At 42.9% G+C, this 25,318-nt stretch overlaps 2 protein-coding genes across 2 annotated transcripts in view; one reads left to right on the top strand and one right to left on the bottom strand.

Moving 5' to 3' along the window:
* NECAB2 (N-terminal EF-hand calcium binding protein 2) overlaps positions 1 to 8,632 on the top strand; it is an 84,420-nt gene extending 75,788 nt beyond the window's left edge. Inside the window, exons 9-13 of the mRNA XM_042438526.1 lie at positions 2,964 to 3,020; positions 4,642 to 4,754; positions 5,531 to 5,608; positions 7,299 to 7,390; positions 8,182 to 8,632. Of these exons, the coding sequence (XP_042294460.1) occupies positions 2,964 to 3,020; positions 4,642 to 4,754; positions 5,531 to 5,608; positions 7,299 to 7,390; positions 8,182 to 8,210 (369 nt within the window). The 3' untranslated portion in view covers positions 8,211 to 8,632. The remainder of the gene's footprint in view (positions 1 to 2,963; positions 3,021 to 4,641; positions 4,755 to 5,530; positions 5,609 to 7,298; positions 7,391 to 8,181) is intronic.
* Positions 8,633 to 12,547: 3,915 nt separating this feature from the next.
* Positions 12,548 to 25,318, bottom strand: part of SLC38A8 (solute carrier family 38 member 8) — a 17,945-nt gene continuing 5,174 nt past the window's right edge. Inside the window, exons 2-11 of the mRNA XM_042438525.1 lie at positions 21,418 to 21,596; positions 20,601 to 20,799; positions 19,927 to 20,080; positions 19,047 to 19,151; positions 18,872 to 18,929; positions 17,726 to 17,840; positions 16,929 to 17,076; positions 16,564 to 16,763; positions 15,375 to 15,426; positions 12,548 to 13,916 (exon numbers count right to left, since the gene is read on the bottom strand). Of these exons, the coding sequence (XP_042294459.1) occupies positions 13,814 to 13,916; positions 15,375 to 15,426; positions 16,564 to 16,763; positions 16,929 to 17,076; positions 17,726 to 17,840; positions 18,872 to 18,929; positions 19,047 to 19,151; positions 19,927 to 20,080; positions 20,601 to 20,799; positions 21,418 to 21,596 (1,313 nt within the window). The 3' untranslated portion in view covers positions 12,548 to 13,813. The remainder of the gene's footprint in view (positions 13,917 to 15,374; positions 15,427 to 16,563; positions 16,764 to 16,928; positions 17,077 to 17,725; positions 17,841 to 18,871; positions 18,930 to 19,046; positions 19,152 to 19,926; positions 20,081 to 20,600; positions 20,800 to 21,417; positions 21,597 to 25,318) is intronic.

Genomic DNA, 25,318 nt, shown 5'->3' with positions numbered 1-25,318 from the left:
CAAAATACAATAACACCCAAAGTCCACAAAACAAGTGATACCTTTTATTAGGTATCTTTATTTAGGCTTAATAAAGGTATCACAGTGGAGAAATGCAGCAACGCAAGAAAACAGCAATACACAGTTATTGCATGGAAAGAGGATATAATGGAGGATTACTGGAGAAGTTACTTTTTTCAGACAAATGCTCCCATCCGCTTTTTCCACATCCAGGAATAAAACCATTGCTCTACAAGGTGCAGAATACTTCCCCAACATCTTCAAATGGAGTCTTATCGGTGTGACCAGGGTTACACCGGCACAAACCATAAAGCGGATCCCAGCCACATATTACTTTTGTGTTGTCATAACAATTCAGGAGGGGGCATATCTACATTCGTATTTTTAGAAACTAGTTGTCAAGGCAACATAGTATGTTGAGTTTAAAAATAATGATAAATGAGTCCGCGTCAGTGGGATTTGCAGTATATTGCATTTGCAGATGGCACAGAATGAGGCGATGAGGGGTTTAACTAATGCCCCAGAGGAAAGAATCAACATTCAAAATTCCCTTGACTGAAGATTGAAGAGCTGGGCCAGGAATAATAAACTGTATTTCAAAGATGATAAATGGAGAGCCACTATAGTTTTGAGTGTTGGACTGAGAATCCAGGATTCAGTTCCCATCTTGGCCATGAAAGGTCCCATTGAGGGACCTTGGGCAAGAAGTCACACTCTCTCAGCCTCGGGGGAAGGCAATAGCAAACCTATGAACAATTTTTGCCAAGAAAACCCCGCAGTCGGTTTTGCTTTAGGGTCGGCATGGAGCTCCACGGCTGAAGCGGGATTTGAATAAGGATGTTCCTAATCCTTCTCTGATGGTCCGTTTTCTTAGTTGCAGGATTCGAAGGTATAGCCGTGTTAGTCTGTAGAATCAGTATGCAGAGAGATCTCACATCACCTTTGAGACTCACTGAAAGAAAGAAGTTGGCAACGTGAGCTTTCCTAGACTTAAGTCTACTTCTTCTGATGCATTTGTATCTCTTATGAGTTTATCACACTGGGGCTAATTTCGGCATTAAAGAGAGATGAAAGCGCATTTAAACCATCTCATAAATAAAGCAAAAAATGGCAAGTAATTGTATGAATGATTTCCAGTGTTTTATCGCAACATGCATATTCAATGAACGGATAATAATTTGGAATCTGAGGCTTTTGCTTTTAGACGTTTGTAATTTGTACTTTTAACGGTCCATTTCTACGCATGGCCAAAATTCAGATAGCGATACAGTGGTACCCTGGGATACGAAAGCACCGCCTTACGAAATTTCCGGGATACGAAAAAATCCCATAGGAAAAAACTGTTCCGGGTTACGTTTTTTTTTTCGGCTTACGAAAAAAATTTTTGGTGCTTTTTGGCGCTTTTTTCGCACGAAACGCGGCTTTCCAGCGCTAGCGCCTATGGCTTTTTCGGGTTACGAAAAAAATCGGGTTACGAACGCCGTGGCGGAACGAATTAATTTCGTAACTCGAGGCACCACTGTATATTTGTGTGTATATGTCCCTTGTGTATGCAGGTACCCTTTTTCTAGGGTTTGGCATTCCCTTCTTCCCGGTGCAAAACCCAAAGCCCCCTAATCTGATTCAAAGGGGGTTTAAATTAGGATATTTCCAGTCCTTGTTCAGTATTATAAACCACTACTTCTCCCTTCATAGATTTGTGCAATTGGTATTAAAAAGGAATTACAGGGGGAAATGCACTGGTCTCCAAAACTCCTTCTGCTGAGGCTGGCACTTCTATCACCGAGGAGCATTTGCAGCGCGAACATTTGGATTGCTGAGCATGTTGGCTGGCATCCTTTCCACATTAACCCCAACCCAAGCAATCGGCAGGGGTCTGATGGATGGGGAGAGTGTTTTTCCATAGGGGACTGTAATTTCCCTTCTTGCAATGCACCTCACGCAGCGAGCGGAGGCGTTTTTCTCTCTCTCTCTCTCAAAGCCATGGGAGAAATACAATCTCCTAGTGGAGCCTCTAATGAAGGCATTGATTCGAGTTGTGTAGTTGCACGGCACACGATGGACCCATGTGTCTGAAAAGGTACAGCGCTTTTAAAGACAGGTGTGGACAAATTAAATGTGCCAGAAGAGAAGCAGCGCATGTAAAGTCCCAGTAACAAAAAAATCACAGTATTTAGAAGAGAGAAGTTCTATCTATAGTTGTGGCTAGTGCCTCTGATGGCTCAGGGAAGCGAATCCATACCCAGGATTTATAGGAATGATTTATGGGATCTGAAATCGAAGGCTTTCATGGACAGCATCCATAGTTTTTTATGGGTTTTTCGGGCTCTGTGGCCAAGTTCTAGAAAATCCATGGATACGAAGGACTGACCATATTTTGCTGATAGCAGCAGAACTGAAGTTGTGTTTACAGAAGCACTGCACGCTTAGTTGCCTACTGCCGTTACATATTGTTCACTGCCATTGTGAGTTGTTCGCTACACATTTCCCAACAGCACCCAGTCATTGATGTATTGTGTTGCTACTCTGCAAAGGTATTGCATAGCGGTGGTGTAGCTTACCTCAGTGTGCAGATATTTATACTAGGCCCAGGGGATGTTGGGGATGCTGCAACCGTTGTGTGTCACTGCAGTGAAAAGTTATCTTTAAACAAGTTGAATGTAAGGAAAATGACCCAGCAAGCGGCGTCAGTTTGCATGAGATCAGACACCATTCCTTGTTACTATCTGGATATCATTTGGGGAGCCTGAACATTATAGTCTTCTGTTTGAAAGTCTGGTCTTAACTGCATGATGCAGAAGATCCTTAGCAGCAATATTGTCATGAATTCTGATTAGATGCAATGTGTGTATGAAATATGCTTTCTGTTCCTTTACCTCGTCCATGAAACAGCTCTCGATGGGCACTGGTGCCATCTCAACACTGTTGTTTTTAACGCTTAAAAATGTGTTCCTTCCCAACAGACCCTTTGGTTCGATCTGCACCAGCGATTGTCGGACAGCGAAAACACAGCCTGTGCGGTGAGTGCTCACAATGCTCTGGTTGTTGGTCTCCTGCAAATAGAGCATGTTTGCATATATGCAAATCTTGAGAATGGGAAAGGAACCTGCCTTTCCCTCTCCTGCAGTCATTGCAGGCTCCATCTGCTGCCAATGGGACTCAAAAGGTCATTGCGTCTGCATAAGGCAAGAGGGAAGCTTAATGAGCCTCCCTCTCCAGTGGGTTCCCAGGTTGTCCGTTGCGTGCCGTCCCTTCTATCAACTTGAAATGCCACCTTAGCCATATGGCCAACCTGGCGTTTCCTCATGCCCATAAAGAAAGGAGGCAAATCAGCAATAAAAAGCTGCATTAACCCCCAAACACTCCCATTTCCCCAAAAATGTCACCATGTATTCTTCTAGGTGGCTTAAACAGGCACATAATGCTCTGTTATGCTAGTGTAAGTAAGGCACTTTTCCATGTGGTGCGTCACATCTTGGGATAATAATAATAATTAATTAATAATAATAGTGTTATTCCTCCATATTCACTAGGGTTAGGGGTGAAGGATCCCCGTGAATGTGGGGGGGGGGGGGGGAAATGCAAATAAAATAAACCCACTATTCTTTTTACCTAAGGGAACACCTCTTTGGGAATCTCCAGATCCTCCAGTGGAACTCTATGGTCAACATCTGCCAGAGATTGATCACAGACTCATGTCGGAGGACCTACAAATGCCTAGAAAAGTTTTGTGTGGCTTGAAATAGTAACCCTAAGATCCTAAGCATTTCTATAACTGCTATACAGAATACCAGCCTATAACACTAAGAATCATAATTGCAACTCATTGCATTTGAACGTTTGGAAAAGTAACTTCCAAAGATAAGAGGAAAGGAGTGCAAAAACAAATCTGCTTTTTCAATTGTTCATTTCTTTTTTTGGGGGGGAGGGAGTTTCTCCATTTTTATCCAGTCTTAACTAATGCATCGTATTAATAACTGGTGCATTTTCAAGCCGCATTGATGGCCAGTGTTGCTGTTTGCTTCCAGATGGGAGCAAGGTTAATGGGGGGAATTGATTTTCTAATCAAAACCAGTCGCTTGTGATTAAAAAGCAACTGGAGGATGAAAAGGGAACCTTAAAATAACTTGCCTTCCCTTGACAAAAATGTTTCCCTTCCCTTCCCAGAGTGGATTTTGCAAGGGGAGACTTGAGATTCATTTCCCTCCAGAAGGAAGATGTAGAAATGTAGCTTTGTAGCATAAATGTTGAGCTTTGAAGAAGGGCTTATCTGTTCCTCTCCATCGCTCTTTGATATTCAAAGGTAGACGTATGGCAACCCTAAGGAGGTTTTCTTGACACGTTTCTTCAGAGGAGGTTTTACCCGCCTCAATCCTTTTGGAGAAGCAGGATATAAATAAAAATTATTATTATTATTATTATTATTATTATTATTATTATTTTGGACTGTTGTTTACTCTCCTTTGTGAAGCGCTATGTAAAGCAAATAAATGTAATAATTATAATAACATATACATTTTTAAAAAGCAATTAAACAGTTTTAATTAAACAATTCAACAAATTCAGACCAGGAAGTCCCTGATTCAGGCTCAATATATTAAGCTATATTAAGCAGCTCTTCCATTGTGTTTCTGCCCCCAGTATCTTCATTTGGTACGAAATGAGATGACCGTCTCTCAGAAACATTTGGGGGAGTTCTGCGGATCCCTTAAACAGTACCTGAAGACCGTGGCGGGAGAACAGGACTGCTTCCAGTAAGTACAACAGCCGCATGTTTGCAGGGAAATGAGATGCGCTGGGGCAGGGATAGACCTGTTGGCATAGGTTTCCTAAGACCGATGATGAACAGATCTGAAAAAATGCTTTTTTGTGAGTTTTTCAGGCTATTTGGCCATGTTCTAGGAGAGTTTATTCCTGACGTTTCGCCAGCATCTGTGGCTGGCATCTTCAGAGAATGCTGGCATGGAAGAGAGTTGGGTATATATATAGTGTGAGACCTTGGATAGGGAGGAGTATGTATACACACACACACACACACACACACACACACACCTCTCTTCCATGCCAGCATTCTCTGGAGATGCCAGCCACAGGTGCTGGCGAAATGTCAGGAATAAACTCTTTTAGAACATGGCCACATGGCCCAAAAAACCCACAAAAAACTATGGATGCCGGCCATGAAAGCCTTCGACTTCACATCAGTCTACTTTCTCAGATGCGTTTGGTGGAGTGGAAGCCAGTTACAGACATATATATGCCATTGGTACATATGCCATCAGTAGTCATGCTGCCAACGTCTTTGTTTCATTTAGTCTCAAAGGAGCTACAAGATCTCTCTATGTACTGATTCTACAGACTAACACGGCTATATCTTGAATTCTACATAAAGACAGAGTGCGATGAACATCTTCTGATAGAGCGTAATGAGAGATACAGGAGGGCAGAGGACTGGACCATGGGTGATGCTCGCCATTTTTCATGTGACGTTCTTGTCTCTGACTACTGTCCCCATTTCTTTCCTCTCTTGTAGCGTAACTGCCGTGAGGCTCCCCGACGGTGTCACTTTCATTGTCTATGAGTTTTGGGAGACTGAGGCAGATTGGAAAAGGTAAGGCAAGAAGCAAACAAAAGGGGTGTTTGCCCCAATTCGTATCGGCAAGCTCAGTTGCTGGAAAGTTTACCTTCCATTATTACATTCCAATTATTACATGTCTTCTACCTTTTAGGCAAGATTCCAAGGATTCTTCTACATATTTCTCCATTTTTTCACATCTTAGGATCTTGTTTTTTTGCAAACATTTCATTTGCGCAACATCATAGGGACACTTTTCTGTATCTTCTGCTTTGCTGAAGTATACTTAACCAAGGTCCAAAACACACTGCAGAAATAATCCAGTTTGAAACCGCTTGCACTGTGCTGGCTCTGTGCTAGGGAATCCTGGGAACTGTAATTTGTTGTGGCACCAAAGCTCTCTGATGGAGAAGCCTAAATGTCTCATAAAGCTACAGTTCCCAGAATTCCCTAGCACATGTGGTCTCAAACTGGATTACTTCTGCAGTGCGTTTTGTGCCCAAGTAACCAGCCCAACCCAACCTTCTCACCATTCAGCTGATCGGCAGTAAAGTAAGTTTGGGGAGGATGGAGTTACGATCATGGCAATTGATCCAAATTAAAAGTATCTGACCAACAGAACAGGGGGAAAACCACAGTAAAGCCTATACTAAACAAACAGAGCATTAAACACATTTTTAAACAAGACTTCCAACTTATATCTACTCATGGTATCTAGCTCTGTATATCATTACAATACAACAACTTCTGACCCAAATGCATCCTTTTCACCAAATGAATTGTTCATTGTATAAAGACATTTGCTGGGTAGCATGCATTGCATGTGCATGTGTGTAATATTACACATACCTGCATTAAACCTGGCAGAAACTTGATTTTCGGTTGTCAAGACAGACAGCTGGAGGAGAACACACATCTATAGGGCTGTCGTTCGAACGGTGGAATCAGGAGGGAGCTGGGCTTGCGTTGCAGCCAATTCATTTTTAAATATATGTATATCAATATATGTATTTATATATCTGCCTTCACTCCTACATCTGTGCCAATGTCAGGGTTTTTTAAAGCCCTCATCTGACTCAAGCTCTCCTTCCATCCTCTGCAAAGCCATCTGAACGCACACAACGCCTCCTCTAAGTGCCATCTGTTGTGTTGTCGTTGGCCTGGTGCCCAGGAGTTCAGCACTATCTCACACCTGGGCATACATAGGGGCCTCTGTGCCCAGCTTGGCAGGCATAGTTGTACCAAAAAACTTCATAGGCACTAAGGGCAGCTGTCCAATAAGGGTGGATCAGCGGAGCTAAGCAAACATGGGAAAGAGCCACAGGATGGGAGGAAGATAGGCGCACAAATGGACCCAGTCAGGAGCTCCATTTTGCATCTTGCCTGCAATGAGAAGGCCAGAGTATGGAGTTGTTATGCCAAGATACTGTGATGGAGGATAGGCAGCGAAGCAATAGTTGCAAGGAGGTAGTTATTATAAGGGATTGGTATGGGAAATGAGAGAACCAACACTGTATTGAGCTTGTGACGTATGAGCAATTAGCTTGCCAGTTTGAAATTATGTGTGGTTTAGTTAGGCATTGCTCATGCTTGTTGACTAGCTCTGACAGCAAATGTCCCTGGTGCGGACCTATGTTGCTGCTGCTGCTTTGTACTTTGACTGCCATGGTGCAAAGCTATGACATTTTGGGATTTCACTTTTCTTCCTTTTCCTCCCCTGTTCCAGGCACCTGCAGAGTCCTGCCTGTAAAAGCTTCCAACATGTCAAAGTGGATACTCTGACTCAGCCGGAAGCCGTTTCCAGTGTGTCCGTGCCAGGTATGGATCCGTATCACAAGGGCGATGCATGGATTGAGAAAGGAGGTAGAGCAGTGCAATATTTGTACACTCATATAGCCAAGACAAGCACAGCTTACTAGTCGTAAGGACAAAGAAAAGCCTTTGGTTCAATGCCAGTGCCTTCAGGATTCCAAGGTCTCCCATTTCCCATGATTCTGAACATTTGCAGAGAAGCAATATTTAGCCTTAGTTGGGAGCAAAGGCAGGCAACTCAAGACCAGCCCTTTACATAGTAGTAAACTTTTTAAAATAATGTATGAAGATTACCATATAAATGCGACTATAAATCGACCTGATGTATAAGTTGAGAGCAGTTTTTGGGACCAAAATTATGGATTTTGATATGACCCCTGGATAAATCGAGGGTAAAATTTAGGGGCATCTAACAAATGATTGTAAAGAATGGAGCAAAGGAAAACAATGCCAAAGAACTTACAGAATTCCAGCAGACATAACTGTGCTCACACTAAAGGCTGGATGAATGAGACAAATGTCAGTGCTTCCAATGCAGATTATATTCTCGCCTTTCACCAGCTGATGGTTCTGTTTAAAAAAAATAAGAGTTAAAGTACAGTACTCATATTGACCCATAGATAAGTCGACCCATGTTTTTGGATCAATTTTTTAACCTAAATTTCTAGACTTATACATGAGTATATACAGTAAATTTAACAACACTTTGTCTTAAATATTGTACTCGTCATTCAAAAAAAGAATACAGTGGGCCCTTGGTATCTTGGAAAAACCAACATGTTCTCTTTTCTCGGCAGCGGCCTGGTGCACCCTGAACCGAGACTGACCAGAAGACGGCAGAGCATTGAGAGAAAGGATGGCCTCTCTCCCTCCATGCTCCTTCATTCTTTCCACTCTTTTGCAGAGAACAAAACTCCTGTCTTTTCTAACAACTTTGTTACCGTTGCTGTCTTCCCATCCCCACCTTCCCCGATACCGTTTCTATCCAGAAATGTTCTTAGTTGTTTACTAGTTGATGTGATGGAAAATAACCAAAATTCAAAACCAACCCAAGGAAGTCCTCTGGGGTTTGGATCAGGTCCAGTCTCAAGCGCAGGTATGCAACATCAAACACACCAAACAGTAGCATACCATGGCTGCCGATTTCTTAATAAACCGAACAGTCGCCCTGGGTTGATATTGGTGATCCCATTCCTAAAGAGCCTGTGTTTTCATCCAGGTACCCTATTACAAGGAACTGGAATTGAAGAAGGTCCCTACACGCATGCACACAGACACACACTTGGCACAGTATCCTCAGGTTAGATGTCAGCCAAACTCCTCAAGGTGCAACGACGACACTTGTAGCAAACTGACGGTCTACTGGCTGGGCAAGGGATTTGAACCCGGGCCCTTTCCTTTTGCCTAGAGCTGAGCTCAACAAAACTGGAGAAATGTGCAGCCTCACCTCTAGGACTTTGCTTCCCTTGTAGTCACAGCAAATAGGTCCTCAGATCAGTAATTGATTTCATTTCTACCATTTGCTGAAGGGCTGACTTTCCCATGGTGCAGGTGTATGCGGCAAAAGAGAATAATGTTAAACAAGCAACAGAAAAGAGAACAACAGAACCCTGTCTTCTGACCACAGCTGGCCATATGAGGAGGTGATAGTATGAGGAAGGAGTGGTAACACCTTCCTTCTCCTCCAATTTAGAGGTACTTTTCTCTCCGCTAGGTACATTTGCTGTCTCAGGGTCAAACTAGATATTAAGGGGCATACCTATTCCCTGCGGTTGGCTCCTTTCTCTTCCTACAATGGGATTTATCTCAGAGATACATGCCTCAGCAATCTTACTTGCACACTAAAACACTCACAGAACGAAGCACACTAAAATGCCAAGATACGCAGGTAAGGAAAGCACTGTGTTAGGACAAACAGACACCTTTCACCTCTAGGGGGAGACTTCTTCCAAATATGTACTAAGCACATCATCTACTATGAGATTAAGTCATGGCTGTTCAAGAAGCATTGGCAAAGTTAAGTTATGAAAGGGACAACTTTACAACTCCCTGCATACTTACACAACCCAGAAGTTGACTGTTCTAGGAAGAGGAGATGTGAAGGAGCTCAGGGGGAGAATATCACTCCGACGCTCCTCCTGAAATTGTCTAACACAAACCTCAAATTCCAGAACCTAGTGTTTCTCAGGATACAAAGTGCTTGTCTACATCTGTGGAAAAATCCCATACGCACTTGGAAGCAGTTGCAAACCAGGCAAACAACGTTTTTTAGGATTTGCAGGCAAAGCGGGGCTTTGGGGGTGCTTTGTCAGATGGTCTTAGTGCACACACAACACCCATATCCAAAAGCACATTGCCACACCCATGATCCCATAGGACTCTCAAAATCATTTTGCATCGGCAGCACAGAAAACAACCACAACTTTGTTCCAGTAGCACAATAAGGCCATCTTTTAAGTTTGGATGCATCAACACCATAGGAATCATGCAGCTCGACACCATTCTGCATTCTCTGAAGAAGCCAGCCATAGATGCAGGCAAAACATCAGGAATAAACTCTTCTAGAACATGGCCACATAGGCGAAAAACCCACAAAAAACTATGGATGCTGGCCACGAAAGCCTTCGATGTCACACCACTTCAAGTGCTGTAGCTCATTCCTATGGAACCCTGGGATTTATTGTTTGACAAAGTTGTGAGCCTTCTTTGCCAAAGAGTGCTGGTGCTTCACCAAACTACAAATCCCAGGATTTCATAGCATGGAGCCCTGGCAGTTAAAGCGGTGTCAAGCGGCATGATTTCTACAGTGTAGATGCAGCAGGCTACCTCTGTAAATGGTAACGTCGATCATTTTGCTTCCTTCCAGTTGTAATAATGCTAGCCTTGCTGTTACCTTCAGAGGTGCTCCTGGATAGCTGTCCCAAAAATCCTGCCCTAAAGGCATCCCTTTTCTCTGCTGCCTTTCCACGTTATTTCCACATACGCACCCATTCCTACCAAACCTTTCGGTTCCTCTCTGCTTCCTTCACTTTAATGCCCGTGCATGAATTTTTTATATCGGTGTCTTTAGAGAAGCCTTTTCCCCCCTTGCTGTCGAAAATAGCACCAAGTTATTTTACCAAGTTATGAGCATTTCCTTTCCTTTTTTTAAAATAAAATAAAATAGTTTCTAACAAGGACTGAAGCGGGCAAGGTTTCCAATTTAATAATAATAATAATAATAATAATAATAATAATGACAATAAGACAAACCACCTTGTTCTCTGAGGAGCAAGCTTGCTTTATCTTCACTTTTGAACTGTAACCTTTGATAGTTTCCATGTACTGTTTTAGAAATACGACTATGTAGCTCTCTGGCGTAGCACACTGCGGGATGTCAGTATTAGCCAACTCTAAGCAATTTTAAAAGATATATATGTGTATATATATATACATGCGCTGTTGTATAATGATGACTTAAGCCCAGGAAAAACAAACAAATAAAATTTAAAAGATAAAACTGGACTTTCTGCCAAGGGCTTGGCTTTGCTTCCGATCAACAAGACGCAACCCATTCACAGGTAAGGCCTGTGTTTAAAATGTATATTGTGCTTTAGAGTGCATTAAAAGCTGTGTTAGCTGGCTGAGCTTTGCAAACAAGCTTGCAAGGTAGGACAGCTGCTTAGAGGATGGCACTTTCTCTCCCATTTTGATCAGGATTCCATATCTTTCAACATGTCACAGATGGAAACCAGGACATGTGTGGCAAAGCAACACTGTAGTGCGATGAAAAAGACAAAAAGTTCTTAATGAAAACTAACACAAAAGCTAGGAGCGTCTGCTGCAGTTTGCCAGCAAGGAAAAGAAGAAGCAAGAGGTGACCACAGACTGCAGCTACACTACAGAGTTAATGCAGTTTGATACCTCTTTAACTGTCATGCCTCCATCCTATGGAATCCTGGGATTTGCAGTTTGTTGCGGCACCCGAAAGGGAAGGCTAAATAGCTCACAAAATGACAAATCCATAGCATTAGCGATGTCCAACTGCATTAATCCTGCAGTGCAGATACAACCTCTGTGCAAAAACAATGCAGATGCAAGCCGAAGTGCCACAATCTGCATGATCTAAAAATGAGCGGAAAACTTCTGCCCTACCTCTGCTGGAACAGTTTAATTGTTATCACATGGATGCTTTAATTTCCAATAAATTAGAAATACTCACCTTATCATAGAGCCAGTCGTCAAGGCAGGTCACTGTCATACCTTCTGTTGCCAAAGTTCAAGCTGTAAGCATTGTCCTTTCGTAGCCAAAATGTCAGCATCTCTTCCCTCCCTTTTGCACTTAGTCTTGGGACTGGAAAAAAAAATGGGAAAGCCTCATGCAAACAAGATTTTTTAAAATTTTAATCTAGCCATGAGTATTGCTAACTTTTCCCATCAGTTTTGGTACCTGGTACCTAAGGATGGAGCCTGGGGCATGTACTGTATAAGATAGGGGTTACCTGACATCCTGCTTTTTCAGCCTGTGTCCTCTTTTCCATGGATTTTTAAAATGTCATACGAGGTCCGAACTGGAAGAAGTGAGCGATCAAGTAGATGATTCCTGAGGAGGAAGAAGAGAGAGGTGCCAGGTTAAAGCAGAGCAAGGGAAACCCCCAGAGCAGCCAACCCCAGCCCCATGTGGCTCGCCAACGGACTCACCAGTTTCCAACTGGGCCACTAACACTGTTGTGTCACTGGGACCACCATCCTCCTCCATCCAGAGGGAATGACTCATCAGGGAGGAAGACGGTGGAGAGGAAAAAGACGTTCTGCCACTTCTTCAGGATAGTGCCCATACAATCGCAGAGTTGGAAGAGACCCTAAGGGCCATCCAGTTCAACCCCATTCTGCCATGCAGGAACTCACAATCAAAGCACCCTGAACAGATGGCCATCCAGCCTCTGTTTAAAGATCTCCAAAGAAGGAGACTCCACCAAACTCTGAGAGAACGTCTTCTACTATCAAACAGCTCTCACTGTAAGGAAGTTCCTCCTAACGTTTAGGTGGAATCTCTTTTCCTGTATCTTGCATCCATTGCTCTGTGTCCTATTCTCTGGAGCAGCAGAAAACAAGCTTGCTCCATTGTCAATATGACATCCCTTCAAATATTTAAACAAGACTATAATATCACCTCTTAGCCTTCTCTTCTCCAGGCTAAACATACCCAGCTTCCTAAGTCTCTATTAAAAAGGCACAGTTTCCATGAGCTGCGTCTGGTGTCAATTTTGGTAGTGTGGTGGTCCACAGTGCTTTTGGGGTGAAAAACTGGGGGACTCCTGCAAATTAGAGCATACACTCAGAAAGTTAGCAATTGTGATGATATTTATTTATAACACCCTTTTCACCAAAGGACAGAACATCAGACACATATAACAAAAAACACAACCCTACAAAATGTTAAAATACTAAAATAATATACTAATATACCAAAAACAAAATCCTCATCAGTCACTATCCATCTTGGCCACCTTAGGCATGCTCAGCAATTCAATCCAGTGAATTGAAGAGGAAGGGTCTTCAACCCTTTATGAACGCGGATGATATCCTCCTCCAGCTGGAGATGCAAAAGAAGCCTCTTCCTGAAATGCAGTCAGACCCTGAAAGGCTTGCAGCTTTGATAGAGCCTTACCTGTAATACTCCTTTGCCTTTAAATCTTAAATTCCTAAACAGTATATACCATGCTAGCCAAGCTGCCAGATGCTGGGGAAGGTTAAGGCACAGGACCTTAAATACCAGGACCAAAAGCTTGTCAGGAACCATGGTCTGAACTGGCAGCCAATGATACAGAACAAGAACTTCCAACTTCATTATCAGAGATTGCTTAATCAACTATTCACTCAGAAAGCAAAGCCATCTTGGTCAGAACCACAGATGATCAATTCCAAGGCCTCATTTAACGCAGGAGTATACAAATGCACAGAGATACGCAATTACATAAACTCAAAGTCCCTTTCAAAAATAAAGTATGCCAGGAAAAGCGAGATGACAAGGAGCAGCAGCCAAAACTGCTTTCAATGAGAAGCCTGGTCTCTCTTCCGTCTGTCCTCCTACTGACATGTAAGGTGGGAGTCCATCAAGCAACCACAGTCTTCTCCGATTAGGACTAAAAACAGCCGTGAGGATCGTCATTGCAGCGCGTAACCATTCGCCAAGTGAAATGTTACCTGTCAAACAGCCCACGGGAATTTTTGAAGAAAACCCCCATCACATACAATGAATGGAAAGGCATATCCAACTCAAATACTTAAACGTGGGCTTTATTTCAGTTACACCCAGGTGATAAAAGAAGTACCTGTCCGTATCAACCACAAAGGCTACCCAGGATGTCCAATGGAACAAGAAAGCAGAGTCAGTCTCTCTTTGTGTTTGTCCCATCGCCAGCCTTTGCCATTGTCGCCACCTAGAGACTAAAGTTTGTACAACAGTTCCATGATGGCGAGTGTAGTGCTTTGGCCAAAGATGAAAGCGCCGCAGAGAACTGTGAGGATCCCCCAGAAAATCAGACAAGACCTGCAAGGAAGAGAAAAAGGGAAACGCACAAGAAAGAGCAAGCTGCACGCACTGATCTGAATACTTAGGAAAACACACGTTGCTATGTAGTTACTAAATACAAGTTGAATATCCCTTACCCCAAATTCTGAAATCCAAAATACTCCATATGAATGGCTGACACAGTGACCCTCTGATGGTTCAGCGCACACTTTGTTTTGTGCACAAAATTATTTAAAACATTACGTATGAAATTATTTTCAGCCTATGTGTACAAGGTCTAACCAAATTTTATGCTTAGACTAGGGTCCCAGCTCCAATATACCTCCCAAACACTTCTGGCCCCAAGCATTTTGGATGCAAGAGATTCAACCAGTACTAGAAATTTCAACAGGCAGGTTGTATGACATTCAAATGTCTAGATCATTCGGGATGACGTGTAGCGCATTAGCTGCCACGCAGATGGAAAATCATCATTGACACACTATGTGGCAGCAAAATTCTGATATATTCTACTCTATCAAACTGCCTTGCCTTTCCTTCATCCTAATTCAACTGCAGAATCGATTTCATGGGATGATCCCTAAGTTCAAGCATTAAGAAGCATGGTTTTAATAGCATGCCACTAATTAGTCATCTCACCTAGAAAGACCCAAAAGGCTCCTAGGGAAATTGTTTCAATTTATTGATAATCTGGGCTGCCCTTTCCTGCTCCTTTTGCAGGTCTTGAAAAGAAAAAGAAAAAAGAGGGACCAGGTAGTACTAAACTACTCTTTTATGTGAGAGAAATAAAAAGGGTACAAGTGGGAGCATAAATGAAAAGCACTCGATACTACTTTCTACCTTCACCCCAAGAGATTACAGTGTGGGATTCTGTTTTTGGAATGAAAGACTGGTCCCACATTGAATCTTTTTTCCTTCATACTAGAGAATTTAATGTCACTATGGAAAAATGACTCAATTCCTAGATGCACAGCTTCACCAAGGAAGGTGCTGCCCCCAAAATAAGAATCTTGACCTCCCAGATGAAATGTTCCTGCCATCTCCAAAATTCTTGCATTGCAACAGTCACACTGAATGACTATTTCAACTTCAGTTGCTCACTTGGAAATGAAGTTAAGACATCCAAAAATAAAAGGGCCAAGCAAAGTTATCATGAGAATGCAAACACAGGTTGAGTCTTTCTTACCCAAAATGCTTGGGACCAGAAATAGACTAAGCTTCCATAACCCCCAATCGCTAGCAATGCTGGCTGAGACTTCTAGGCATAGATATCTGGCAACATCTGGGGACCCAAGGTGTCCCTCCAAACATGGATCCTCAGGTGCTTTTGGAGTTGAGTTTCCAAAAACTAGAGGAAGCATGGTGAAGGACCCAAGGATGAAGATCATCTATGGTTGCAAACCACAACACTAGACCATCAGCTTTTCCTTCACAACCACATGGCAAGTATAAGAGGCAGGGGAGATATACACATACTTGGTCCTTGGCTTGACTGGTTCTGTCTCCATCGCACACACCAAACACAGCCCTACAAGTTGAACAGAAATTGCTCAGTACGCTTAATACTGGGGTAACATCGTAAAGGAGTGCAAGATATTAATTTTAAAATACACTGCTGTTTCCATTTAGTCACAACATGTTCAGCTGCCAGGTGTTCCTCTCCAAATAGACTAACTATGTCATGTTGCTATCCAGGGAGGCAATGGTGGAACATGTCATTTATTGTCAAGTCAATTGTCAGGGCTGACAGAGTTATTTCAAGCCTGTTCCTGATGGGTAACCTCTTCTCAGCGTGACTCAGAATTGGGTTCAGCAACTGAGCTGTTTTTCAAAAGTAGCAGCCAGTCCCTCTCCCCATATATTCCAAAATTCAGACCTTATCACACTTCCACTGATAGCACATGTAGATCCATGGAGCATGCAATTTCTATCACAGCACGCCTGAGGTTTCTGCTAATAATCTGGATGCCCTGAGAGATTATGGCTGCATCTACACTGCAGAATTAATGCAGCTTGACACTGCTTTAACTGTCATGGCTCCATGCTATGGAATTCTGGGTTGTGTAGTTATGTGAGATATTTAGCCTTCCTGTTAGAATGCTCTGGTGCCACAAGAAACTACAAGTCCTAGGATACCATACTATGGAGCCATGGCATTAATTCCATTAATTCTGCAGTGTAGATGCAGCCTATGGAGTTTATCACATGGGACGAATCCCATGCAGAAATTCAAGTTAAACTGCTTGGGGAATAGAAGCAAAGGATACTCTCCAATATTTTGCAGCTGGGAACCAGGACCTGTGTGGCCAAGCAACATCAGAATATGGCCAAGATAGCAACGGTTACAAACAAAGGAGAAAAGAATGTGGTCAAGATAGTAAAGATTGTGAATAAGGAAGAAAGGCTGCAGCAGTTTGTTTTTCCTTGAGCCTACATCTTCTTCTCCCTGTTAACTCAGTCCAAACCATTTTTGCACTTTGAAATCAGTTTGCAGCCTTTGACATAAGCCAAAGAGGGGGAAAGTGGGAGGAGGAGAAAGAAACTGGGACATTTTAAAAGCAGCTGAGAAAGTGGGATGACAAAGGAGTAGTTGGACAGTTCGGACATTCGGATGGCATGGTATCCTATGTAAGGGCACAAAAATATAGAGGATGTAGGTGTATACCTGGAAAAATGAAGATGAAGAAAGCACTGATGCCTCCAATGACACTGATCACCTTGCTGATGTCTGGAACGCACAGGGCAATGACTAGGGTGACCACGACCCATGCAGTTGTGAGCATGATTCGCATCCATTTCTCATAAGGGTCCACCACCAGCAGATAGCTATGCTTGGAACTCAGGCAGACATCCTGGAGGACGGACCTAGCACATTGCAATTGCAAAATAGAAAAACACTACTTTTAGCTGAAGTCATAGGGTCGAAGGAAGGAGAAAAGGAACTTACATGTGCATGAGACTTCCAGGGGATTCTGGCCTCAGTACTTCCTCAGGTCAAAGCACAGAGAAAGTAGCACTTGTGATCCTTACCTTCCCAAGAGAAGGACAATGGGGTAGATGGTGATGATGGAGATGCCGAACAAGAGCCGGGCGATGATGACCACCACATCATTTCCTGGGTAGGACATGAGGATGTCTGGCGCCACATCAGCATCAAAGGTCAAGTAGCCATACAGTCCTAGGGAGGAGAGAGATAATCCTACCTCTTAAGTTTGATAAGAAATCTGGCAATGTGCAGCGCAGGTGTTCAGCTAAGAAGCAAGGAAGTCAGCTGTTTCATAGCACTTGGGTTATCTACTGTCATGGCCCATGTTTCCCCAGCGCAGCACAAAAAGCACTCACATATGCACACACAATGAAGTGTGTTGAATAGGATTCCCTGTGGTTCGGGTTAAGAGATCTCAGGGTCAGGAATGGATAGGATGTTCTGTGGCTGTTTCATGACATCACCCTTGCAACATCACCAAGGGCTGGTTCTCCATGGCATCACAAGGGGTTTTAACCCTGACCTGACAACCCTACCTATGGCACAGTATTGGTTTATTAAAATGTCTGGCCTGGCACGGCCCGCAAATTCACATACAAGGTATTTGAGGAAAGGACTTTTACGAGGGTGCTGTACCATTTTTAAGCGCTGACTGACCCATCAGGGGGTCATCTTATCTAAGCATAGGATTGGAAGGAGAATATGGTGCAAAATGGAAAGCCCCTATTCTTTAAGCCTTGGGAACTCTGTTTTAGGATTTGCAAATTAGAAATTCCATTTGCATGGAACTGAGGTCTACTTTTCAGACCTGTGGCACTGGGCAAAGCTGGAAGAACCTTACCTGTCAGAGAATAAATAAGAAAACAGAAGAGCATGGACATCACAGAGACCACAACCCAGTGTGAGAGCTTCTTGTTGCTCATGCTGCTGTAGATGGCAATGCATGCTTCGTGGCACTGAAACACAGAGCGGGTTTTGAGGGCACAGCTGGGGAAGTGTGGCATCCATGCCCACCCTTTTCTGGAGTCCCACTGTTGCCGACCTCCCTGCTCTATTATTATTATTATTACACAGTAATAATAAACAAATTAAGCAGGTAAAATAACATACTATAAAAGCAACTAATACATGTAATCAAATATAAAATTATCTGGTCGATCAATTATTGGAGCAATCCAATAGAACAGTTTGCTCCACAAGTCAGCCTCTCAGCCTGTGCCCATTTCTCCAGTGAAAATTCATGGGGACCATTAAGAGATTTCATAATACAGATTGAGTCTCCCTTATCCAGAATTCCAGCATCCAAAATTGTCATGACTCTGGGATAAGGATGTATACAAGATTTGCAGATTTTCTTATCTTTAAGAATAATTTTTCCCCCTTGCATAAAAAAAAAAAAAAAACCTAGCCCTTTTGCTTCTTTGCTTTTGCACCTCTTTGCACAAAATCAGGTTCTGCCCCCAAACCATTGCGTTTTGCACAAAATATGTCCACAAAACAGAATTTTTGCAAGAAAGTTCCAAAATGTTTTTTAAAAATGAAACATATATTAATGCTCTACTCATCTTACCCATTGGAGATAATAAATTTGAACAGTTTTGTTCATAGATGTAAGAACTAAATAACCAAAGATTTACATGCCCATTAAGGGGTAAATGTGCCAAATGAAAAAGAAAAGAAAAAGTCCCCATTTTGTCTCTTATGTAAACCATTCTATCGAGGAAAGTGCTCCACTGACCCTTGGCTCCTTCCAGGAAGGATTAATCCAATAGAATAAATAATTACAAATTAATATTAATATTAATATCAATATCCCTGTACAGAGACTCAGGGCGGCATTCACAGTACAGGGACTCAAGGCAGCATTCCCCTTGCATTTCAAGACCATGAAAACATAGCTCAGGGAAAGAAAGAAAAGAAAAACCCAAGATTTGGATCAAACCTACATATACATAAACACAAAGGGAGGGGGGATTAAATCTGTTACCTGAAATCCAAAACAGATTGTTGGAATAACGCTGAACATGGAGGCCCAAGAGGAGACCCTGCAAGGTTTGGAATTAAAACACAGTACTGTGAAAGTTGGGCAGTTGTCCAGCTCAGAGGAGATCAATCTTAAAGAAACCTGCCATCTACTAAAGAGTGCCCATGATAACACGTACCCAGGGGAATGGTGATGTTCGTGCAAAGCAACGTGATCCATGCGGAGGTAGTATTTTACAACAATGACCAGCGTCAGATAGCAAGCTGCCAAGGTGCCCAGGATACTGAAAATGCACACAAGGTGAAGGATTAGGCAACAAAAACACTAAAAACCAAGCCCGACCCCGCAGCATTCAAAATTGCATCCCATTCTGTTTCAAGGCACAGAAATGGCTAATGCATCCCAGCTCAGTCTGAACATTGTTTGTTGTGTCGTGGTTCATTTTAGGGTATTCAGTATGTGATTGGCAGACCCTGGCGTGATGTGGACAAGGTTGGATTTGGGGAGTAGTAGGAAACCTGTTTTGAGACACCTTTTACTCAGTTTTGAAAGTGTTGCACAAAGCGGGGGCTGTTGCAAAACAACTGCAAGACGTTGGCACAGGTTTGGAGGAAAGTGTTAGATTTGGGGGTGTTTACTATGACTCCTAAGTGGAGATGTCTGTTAAATTTCTGAAAATGCCAGCCACAGATGCAGGTGAAACATCCGGAATAAGCTCTTCTAGAATATGGCCACACAGCCCGAAAAACCCACAAAAAACTAAGGATGCCAACCATGAAAGCCTTCGCCTCTACCTGACACTTCGTGACAATTTTAGGAACACAAAATTTTGGAATCTCCTACAAAGCTCTTTTTGGGAGCAGTGCAAAATGTAGGGTTTTTGCCACAAAAAGTTGCAAAACAATTGCATGATTTTGAGGTTTTGAGGAGATTCCAAATTTCGGGTTTCATGGTTAGCTTCTCAGCAATAACACTGAGCATTTTCTCTGCGAATCCTGCATCGATAAACACAGACCCAGTGTCAGAAAGGGCATTAATAGAAACTACTGGACTCTTACCTTGTGTACTTCTGGAACCCGATTTCTTTGGGGATGGAGAGGGGAAAGATAACCAGGATGCAGAGGACAGACAAGGTGAAGCGATGGTCCGTGAACCAATGTTGCCGGAAAGTTCCTCCGCTCAAGGTTTCATTGGGGTAGAAAGAATCACATACTGGAATGGCAAGGTGCATAAGGAGGGTATTAATTTCAATCAGTCAATCAATCGATTGCCTTTATTGCAGTTAACAAACCAAAGGCAAAATAAGAACAAAATACGACACTCATAAGAACATAAGAACATTTGTGCAATCCTTCAATCTGTCCTCCATATCCATGAATTCTTTATACATAGATTCAACCATCCATTAAAAATATTCCAAACACATATAAATTCTAAAAAGCAAATCTTGATTTTGCTATTGTTTATAAGGGACACTATTTCACTATGCTGTTGTATCAAATGGGACTTGAGCATCCATGGATTTTGGTATCCATCGGGGATTCTGGAACGAAAGCGCAGCGCATACCGAGATCCCACTGTATTTAACTTTGATTAAATCTTGTTCTGTTTTTACTATTACCATTGTTACTTTTTTAAATGATCCATGAGAACAGAATGGACTACACTTCTCTAGAATGAATACTTAGCAACCGGCAGACTACTGCAGGGATTTTTACTTCCATGGACTCACGCTTTTCTAGCTGGTCCCCCACGACTCTGAGAAAGGCCACCGAAATCATGAAGAGGTTCAAGATGAAGCAGATTTCGCAAAGCTTCCCCACAGCTGCGCCACAGATCTCCCTTACCACTCCTTGGTACGTTGTCTGGGTGCTGATGGAAGCAGCATAGCCCAAGATGACCAAGCCACTGATCAGGAATATTAAAGAGCCCTGCAAACAAAGAAAACCAAATACAGTCGGCCCTCCTTATCCACGGATTCAACCATCCACAGCTTGAAAATATTTTTAAAAATACCTATCCTGGGAGCACCAAAAAGAACCATGGATCCCCTCTACTCTCTCATCCATCCAGCCTTTAGGATGAGCAAAAACAGTTATGCCTGACAGAATTTTATATGTTCTTTGGCATCATTTTCCTTTGCATCGTCCTTTACATTCTTTGTTACACGCTCCTAAATTTTACCCTCGACTTATCCACGGGTCATATCAAAATCCATCATTTTGGCCCCAAAACTTGCCCTCGACTTATACATGAGGTCGACTTATAGTCGAGTACATGCGGCAATCAAATCTGCAAAAGTCAAAACTGCAAATGTAGAGAAGGGTTTTCTCTAAAAGTCTCTAGGTCCTCCAGCGCAACTCTTATGGTCAGCCTCTGGCAGAGTTGCGCTGGAGGACCTAGAGATTCCTAGGGAGAACATATTAATCAAAACTGCTAATAATCAAACCTGCAAGAGTCAAAGCAGCAAATGCGGAGGGCCAACCTTAGTATAAAAAAACAGTCCATGCCATCCCAGGAAATCCAACTGGGTTTTCCTTTGCACTTACCAGCTCCACCAGAACAGCCAAAGTGACTCCTCCAGCCTTATTGAAAGCCCAGGGGAAATTGAGAAGGCCAGCCCCGAGGGCAGATTTCAGCATGATAAAAACAGCCCCCGCGGAGGAGAGTTGGGGGCTTTCTGGTTTGGCTAGCAAGCTGATGCTTTCCCTAGCCAACTCCTCCATGTCTGAAAAGAGAAAGAGAGACGGGGAATTTTTGCAATTTTTTTTAACCCTGTCTTTAAGACTGAGCAGATCTAAGCCGACTTCAAACGGTGAAGGGATTCTTCCCTTGACCCTTGTAAGGGTCACCCCAGCCCCATTGCTTTGCAGTCAAGCTAAAGTCAAATTTTGTTCCCTCTATTTGGAAAGGATTGCAAGAATAAGGGAAAGGGGCACTTAAGATTTGCGTTTCACCAGTTACAAGCTTGAGAGAATGGGGGGAACTAAAGAAGCAAATGGACAGCTTGTGTTTGTTGCAGAGATAAAGGAATGCAAAGGTTCTTTTTCATGCTCATATAGGGAGCAAGACAGACTGTGCTCCAAGCACTTTCCCTTCTTATAGCGGCTTAATTCAATTAGCAGGTTCAGCCGAAGAGGCTAAAATTGGGCCCTGAGAAAAGTGGCAAGAGGACTCCAGATTCTGCAGGAAGATGTTTGCAAACAGAATCCAATATGAGCAAACTAGAAGTCAGCAGAGGATGGAGGAGAGGTTTGCAGCATCACAGCCTCCCATCTTTGTTAAGTCCCCATTTTAAATCCTCAGAGGTTTGCAGCATCGCAGCCTCCCATCTTTGTTAAGTCCCCATTTTAAATCCTCAGAGACACCCCCAGCATCAACAAACCTTTTATCTATCACTAAGTGCACATGTGAAGTAAACCAAAGACATTTTGCACCTTCTCGGTGGCACATGAAGGCTTCACTGAAAATGCATCCAGGGAGGGCTTTTACTTCCTCTGGTTTTTGTTGCCTTCAAGTCATTTTTGACTTATGTCGACCCTAATGTGAACCTGTTCTGGGTTTTTTGGGGCCAAATTTGTTCAAAGGGGGGTTGTCTTTGCCTTCCCCTGAGGCTGAGAAAGTGTCACTTGCCAAAGATCACCCAATAGGTTTCCATGGCTGAAGGGGTTTCAAACTCTGGTCTTCCAGTGTCTTAGTCCAAGACTCAGACCATGGCATCACTAATCTCCTCTTTTCTTTTTATTCCCATTTTGGTAGTCAGACTTATCCGGTGCCACAACAAACTACAATTCCAAGAATTCCATAGGATTGAGCCATGGCAGTTAAAGCGGTGTCAAACCGGATCATTTCTGCAATATGGATGCAGCCTGAGTAAGCAAAACCATCCTGCAAATATCTTCTGTCAAAGGACTGTTGCAGCTGCAAATCACACACTGCTGAAGCTGCAACCTTCACACCTCTTCTCACAGTTACACTATCATGGGAGAAGGCGAATCTTTAAATTTTAAATCAGATCTTAAATTTTTTAAACTCTTCAATTATGCCTTGGGAACAGATATGGATTGCAAAGTGGCACATTCGTGCAGAGGGTGCCCAATTATTTAAAAGCTGCTGGGAGCGAAGGATGGTGCCGTGTTTAAAGAGCCATGCCATGCCATCCGGAACATCACTCCTTGCATGAGTCTATCAGCCTCCTGGCAGAACTATTAGTAAGGCAGACATTCCCAAGGAATTAAAGGCTGAATGAATCCTCAAATTTCTTCCAACCCGAGGATCTTATGAACTCTTGGGGAGGCCTGGAACTAGAGTCCGTTCCTGGGGATGTTGGAATTTGGAGGCTGGAGCAAGTAAAATCTCTTTCTTCTCATAACCATTGCCTATTTGAGAGGTTTAAAGAGCTGACCATGCAAAAAACAATCTTGGGGACATAGCCTTGGTGTCTCGAGTAACAATTTTGTAAGACATTTAAACTAAATGACACAAAAACGCACAAAACCACTACACCATGTCGTCTATTATTGTTGTTGTTGTTAATATTAATATCCTGCCTTCTTCCGAAGGCGGCTTACAAATCTCCCTTAACATAATCTGGGCCACTCCTGGGATTGCAGAACCAGGTACTGGATGTTACTCCAGATTAATTATGGAAATGAAAAGAAAAAAAAACCCAGGCTTGAATTTTGCAAAGGAAAGCCATCTTCTTCTATTAAAGGATATCTCAAGGGAACAGCTCAACCGTCTTAATTCATTTTTTATTTCCCAGCCATGTGACCTTTTGATCTCAGTAAGCAGGATAAAGAGACTTTAATCAGCTGCTATAAGGAATTATGAATGGCTAATTGTGTCTGTCATCCCAATTATATCTTTGCAGCCGAAGGTGTTCCTAGCCATCCAGCCTGCCCTTTGCCGCCTCCGCCATCATTGAGCTGCCCGCCAAAGAATGCGGCCGTAATTGGCTCGGGCGATTTAGGAATTAGCCATTGGGCTGTGAAAGAAAGGCGCAGCCAATGAGAAAGTCTCCAGACGCAACTGGGGCTCTTTGATGCCATTCGGTTCTGGTTTTCAAAGGCTCTCCAAGAATGGTCCCTAATCTTCTATTAGCATCACAGGGAGAAGATGCATTGGCCCCATTATCTGGGACTTGGAGAGACTTGGAACACTTTCAGCACCCACTGAAATGAAACTGGCATCAAGTCGGGTGACCATAGAATCGGAGAGTTGGAAGAGACCACAAGGGCCATCCAGTCCAATCCCATTCTGCCATGCAGGAACTCTCAATCAAAGCATCCCTGACAGATGGCCATCCAGCCTTTGTATAAAGACTTCCAAAGGAGGAGACTCCATTACATTCGCGCAGGGAGTGTATTCCACTGTCAAACAGCCCTTACTGTCAGGACATTCTTCCTAATGTTTAGGTGGAATATCTTTGTCTGTAGCTTGCATCCATTGCTCTGGGTCCTGTTCTCTGGAGCAGCAGAAAACAAGCTATTAGATACAACGGCATAGCAAAAAGTGTCCCTTATATAAAATAGCAAAAATCCAGATTTGCTATTTGGAATTTATATTTTTAAAATATATTTTCAAGCAATGGATGCTTGAGTCCGTGGATAAAAAATATCCGTGGATAAGGAGGGCCGTCCGTCCTACATTAGCTTTCCTAACAAGTGGCCTTACAAGGAAATGTTAGTTCTCTTGGGCTGTATATATTCTCAGTGACTGGAGTTGATCCAAATGAGTGGCTGGAGGCAACATTAAATGAAGAAGACACACAACATTTCCAACCATGAGCAAACTTTTCAACCACAGAGCCTTTGCACCATCAGACTGAAACCTAAGCCAAGCCTTTCTGCTTGGCTCCCAAAGGAAGAGCTTCCCCCGGCCCCCATTTTAAGTTATAATTGCACCGAGGCAAAGTTTGGTATGCAAGATGTCAAGCTGATTCAAGATTATTTCATCAGATATCTTTCGCCTCCCTTTAAGCTGTTTAACCTCTGCGGTAATCCTGGCCAAGTCAGTGACTCGCTGGGCAACTTTTGTCAGGTCCCTTGACCTTGCCGATCCTCGGTCAACCTAGCTGGAAAATTGGCTAAGAACCCAACTTCGCAAGGAGGAAGGAGGGAGGCCAGGATGGAAAAGAACAACCCCCTGCGCTGAGACTTTCTAGATGCAACTATTTTACTCTTGCAGCCTTGTGTTTGGAGTTGGCATCCTTTCGGCAACCTTTTACGTGTTTTAATGGTTTAAATCAACCTTATGCTATGTTTGACCATGTGAGTCAGGGTGATGTAGTAGTCTGAGCATTGGGTTGTTGTCATTATTATTATAATGATTATTATTATTATTACAGGTGGCATACCCTCTATGAACAAGTCTTGCCAAGAAAACCCCATGATAGATTCATCTTAGGGTCACCGTAAGTAGGAAACAACTTGAAGACACACAACATGG

This window comes from Sceloporus undulatus, chromosome 8 (genome assembly GCF_019175285.1).
Source record: "Sceloporus undulatus isolate JIND9_A2432 ecotype Alabama chromosome 8, SceUnd_v1.1, whole genome shotgun sequence".
NCBI classification, from domain to species: Eukaryota; Metazoa; Chordata; class Lepidosauria; order Squamata; family Phrynosomatidae; genus Sceloporus; species Sceloporus undulatus.
Note: the sequence above shows the minus strand (reverse complement) of the source record. Positions and strands in the feature narration are given on the sequence as shown.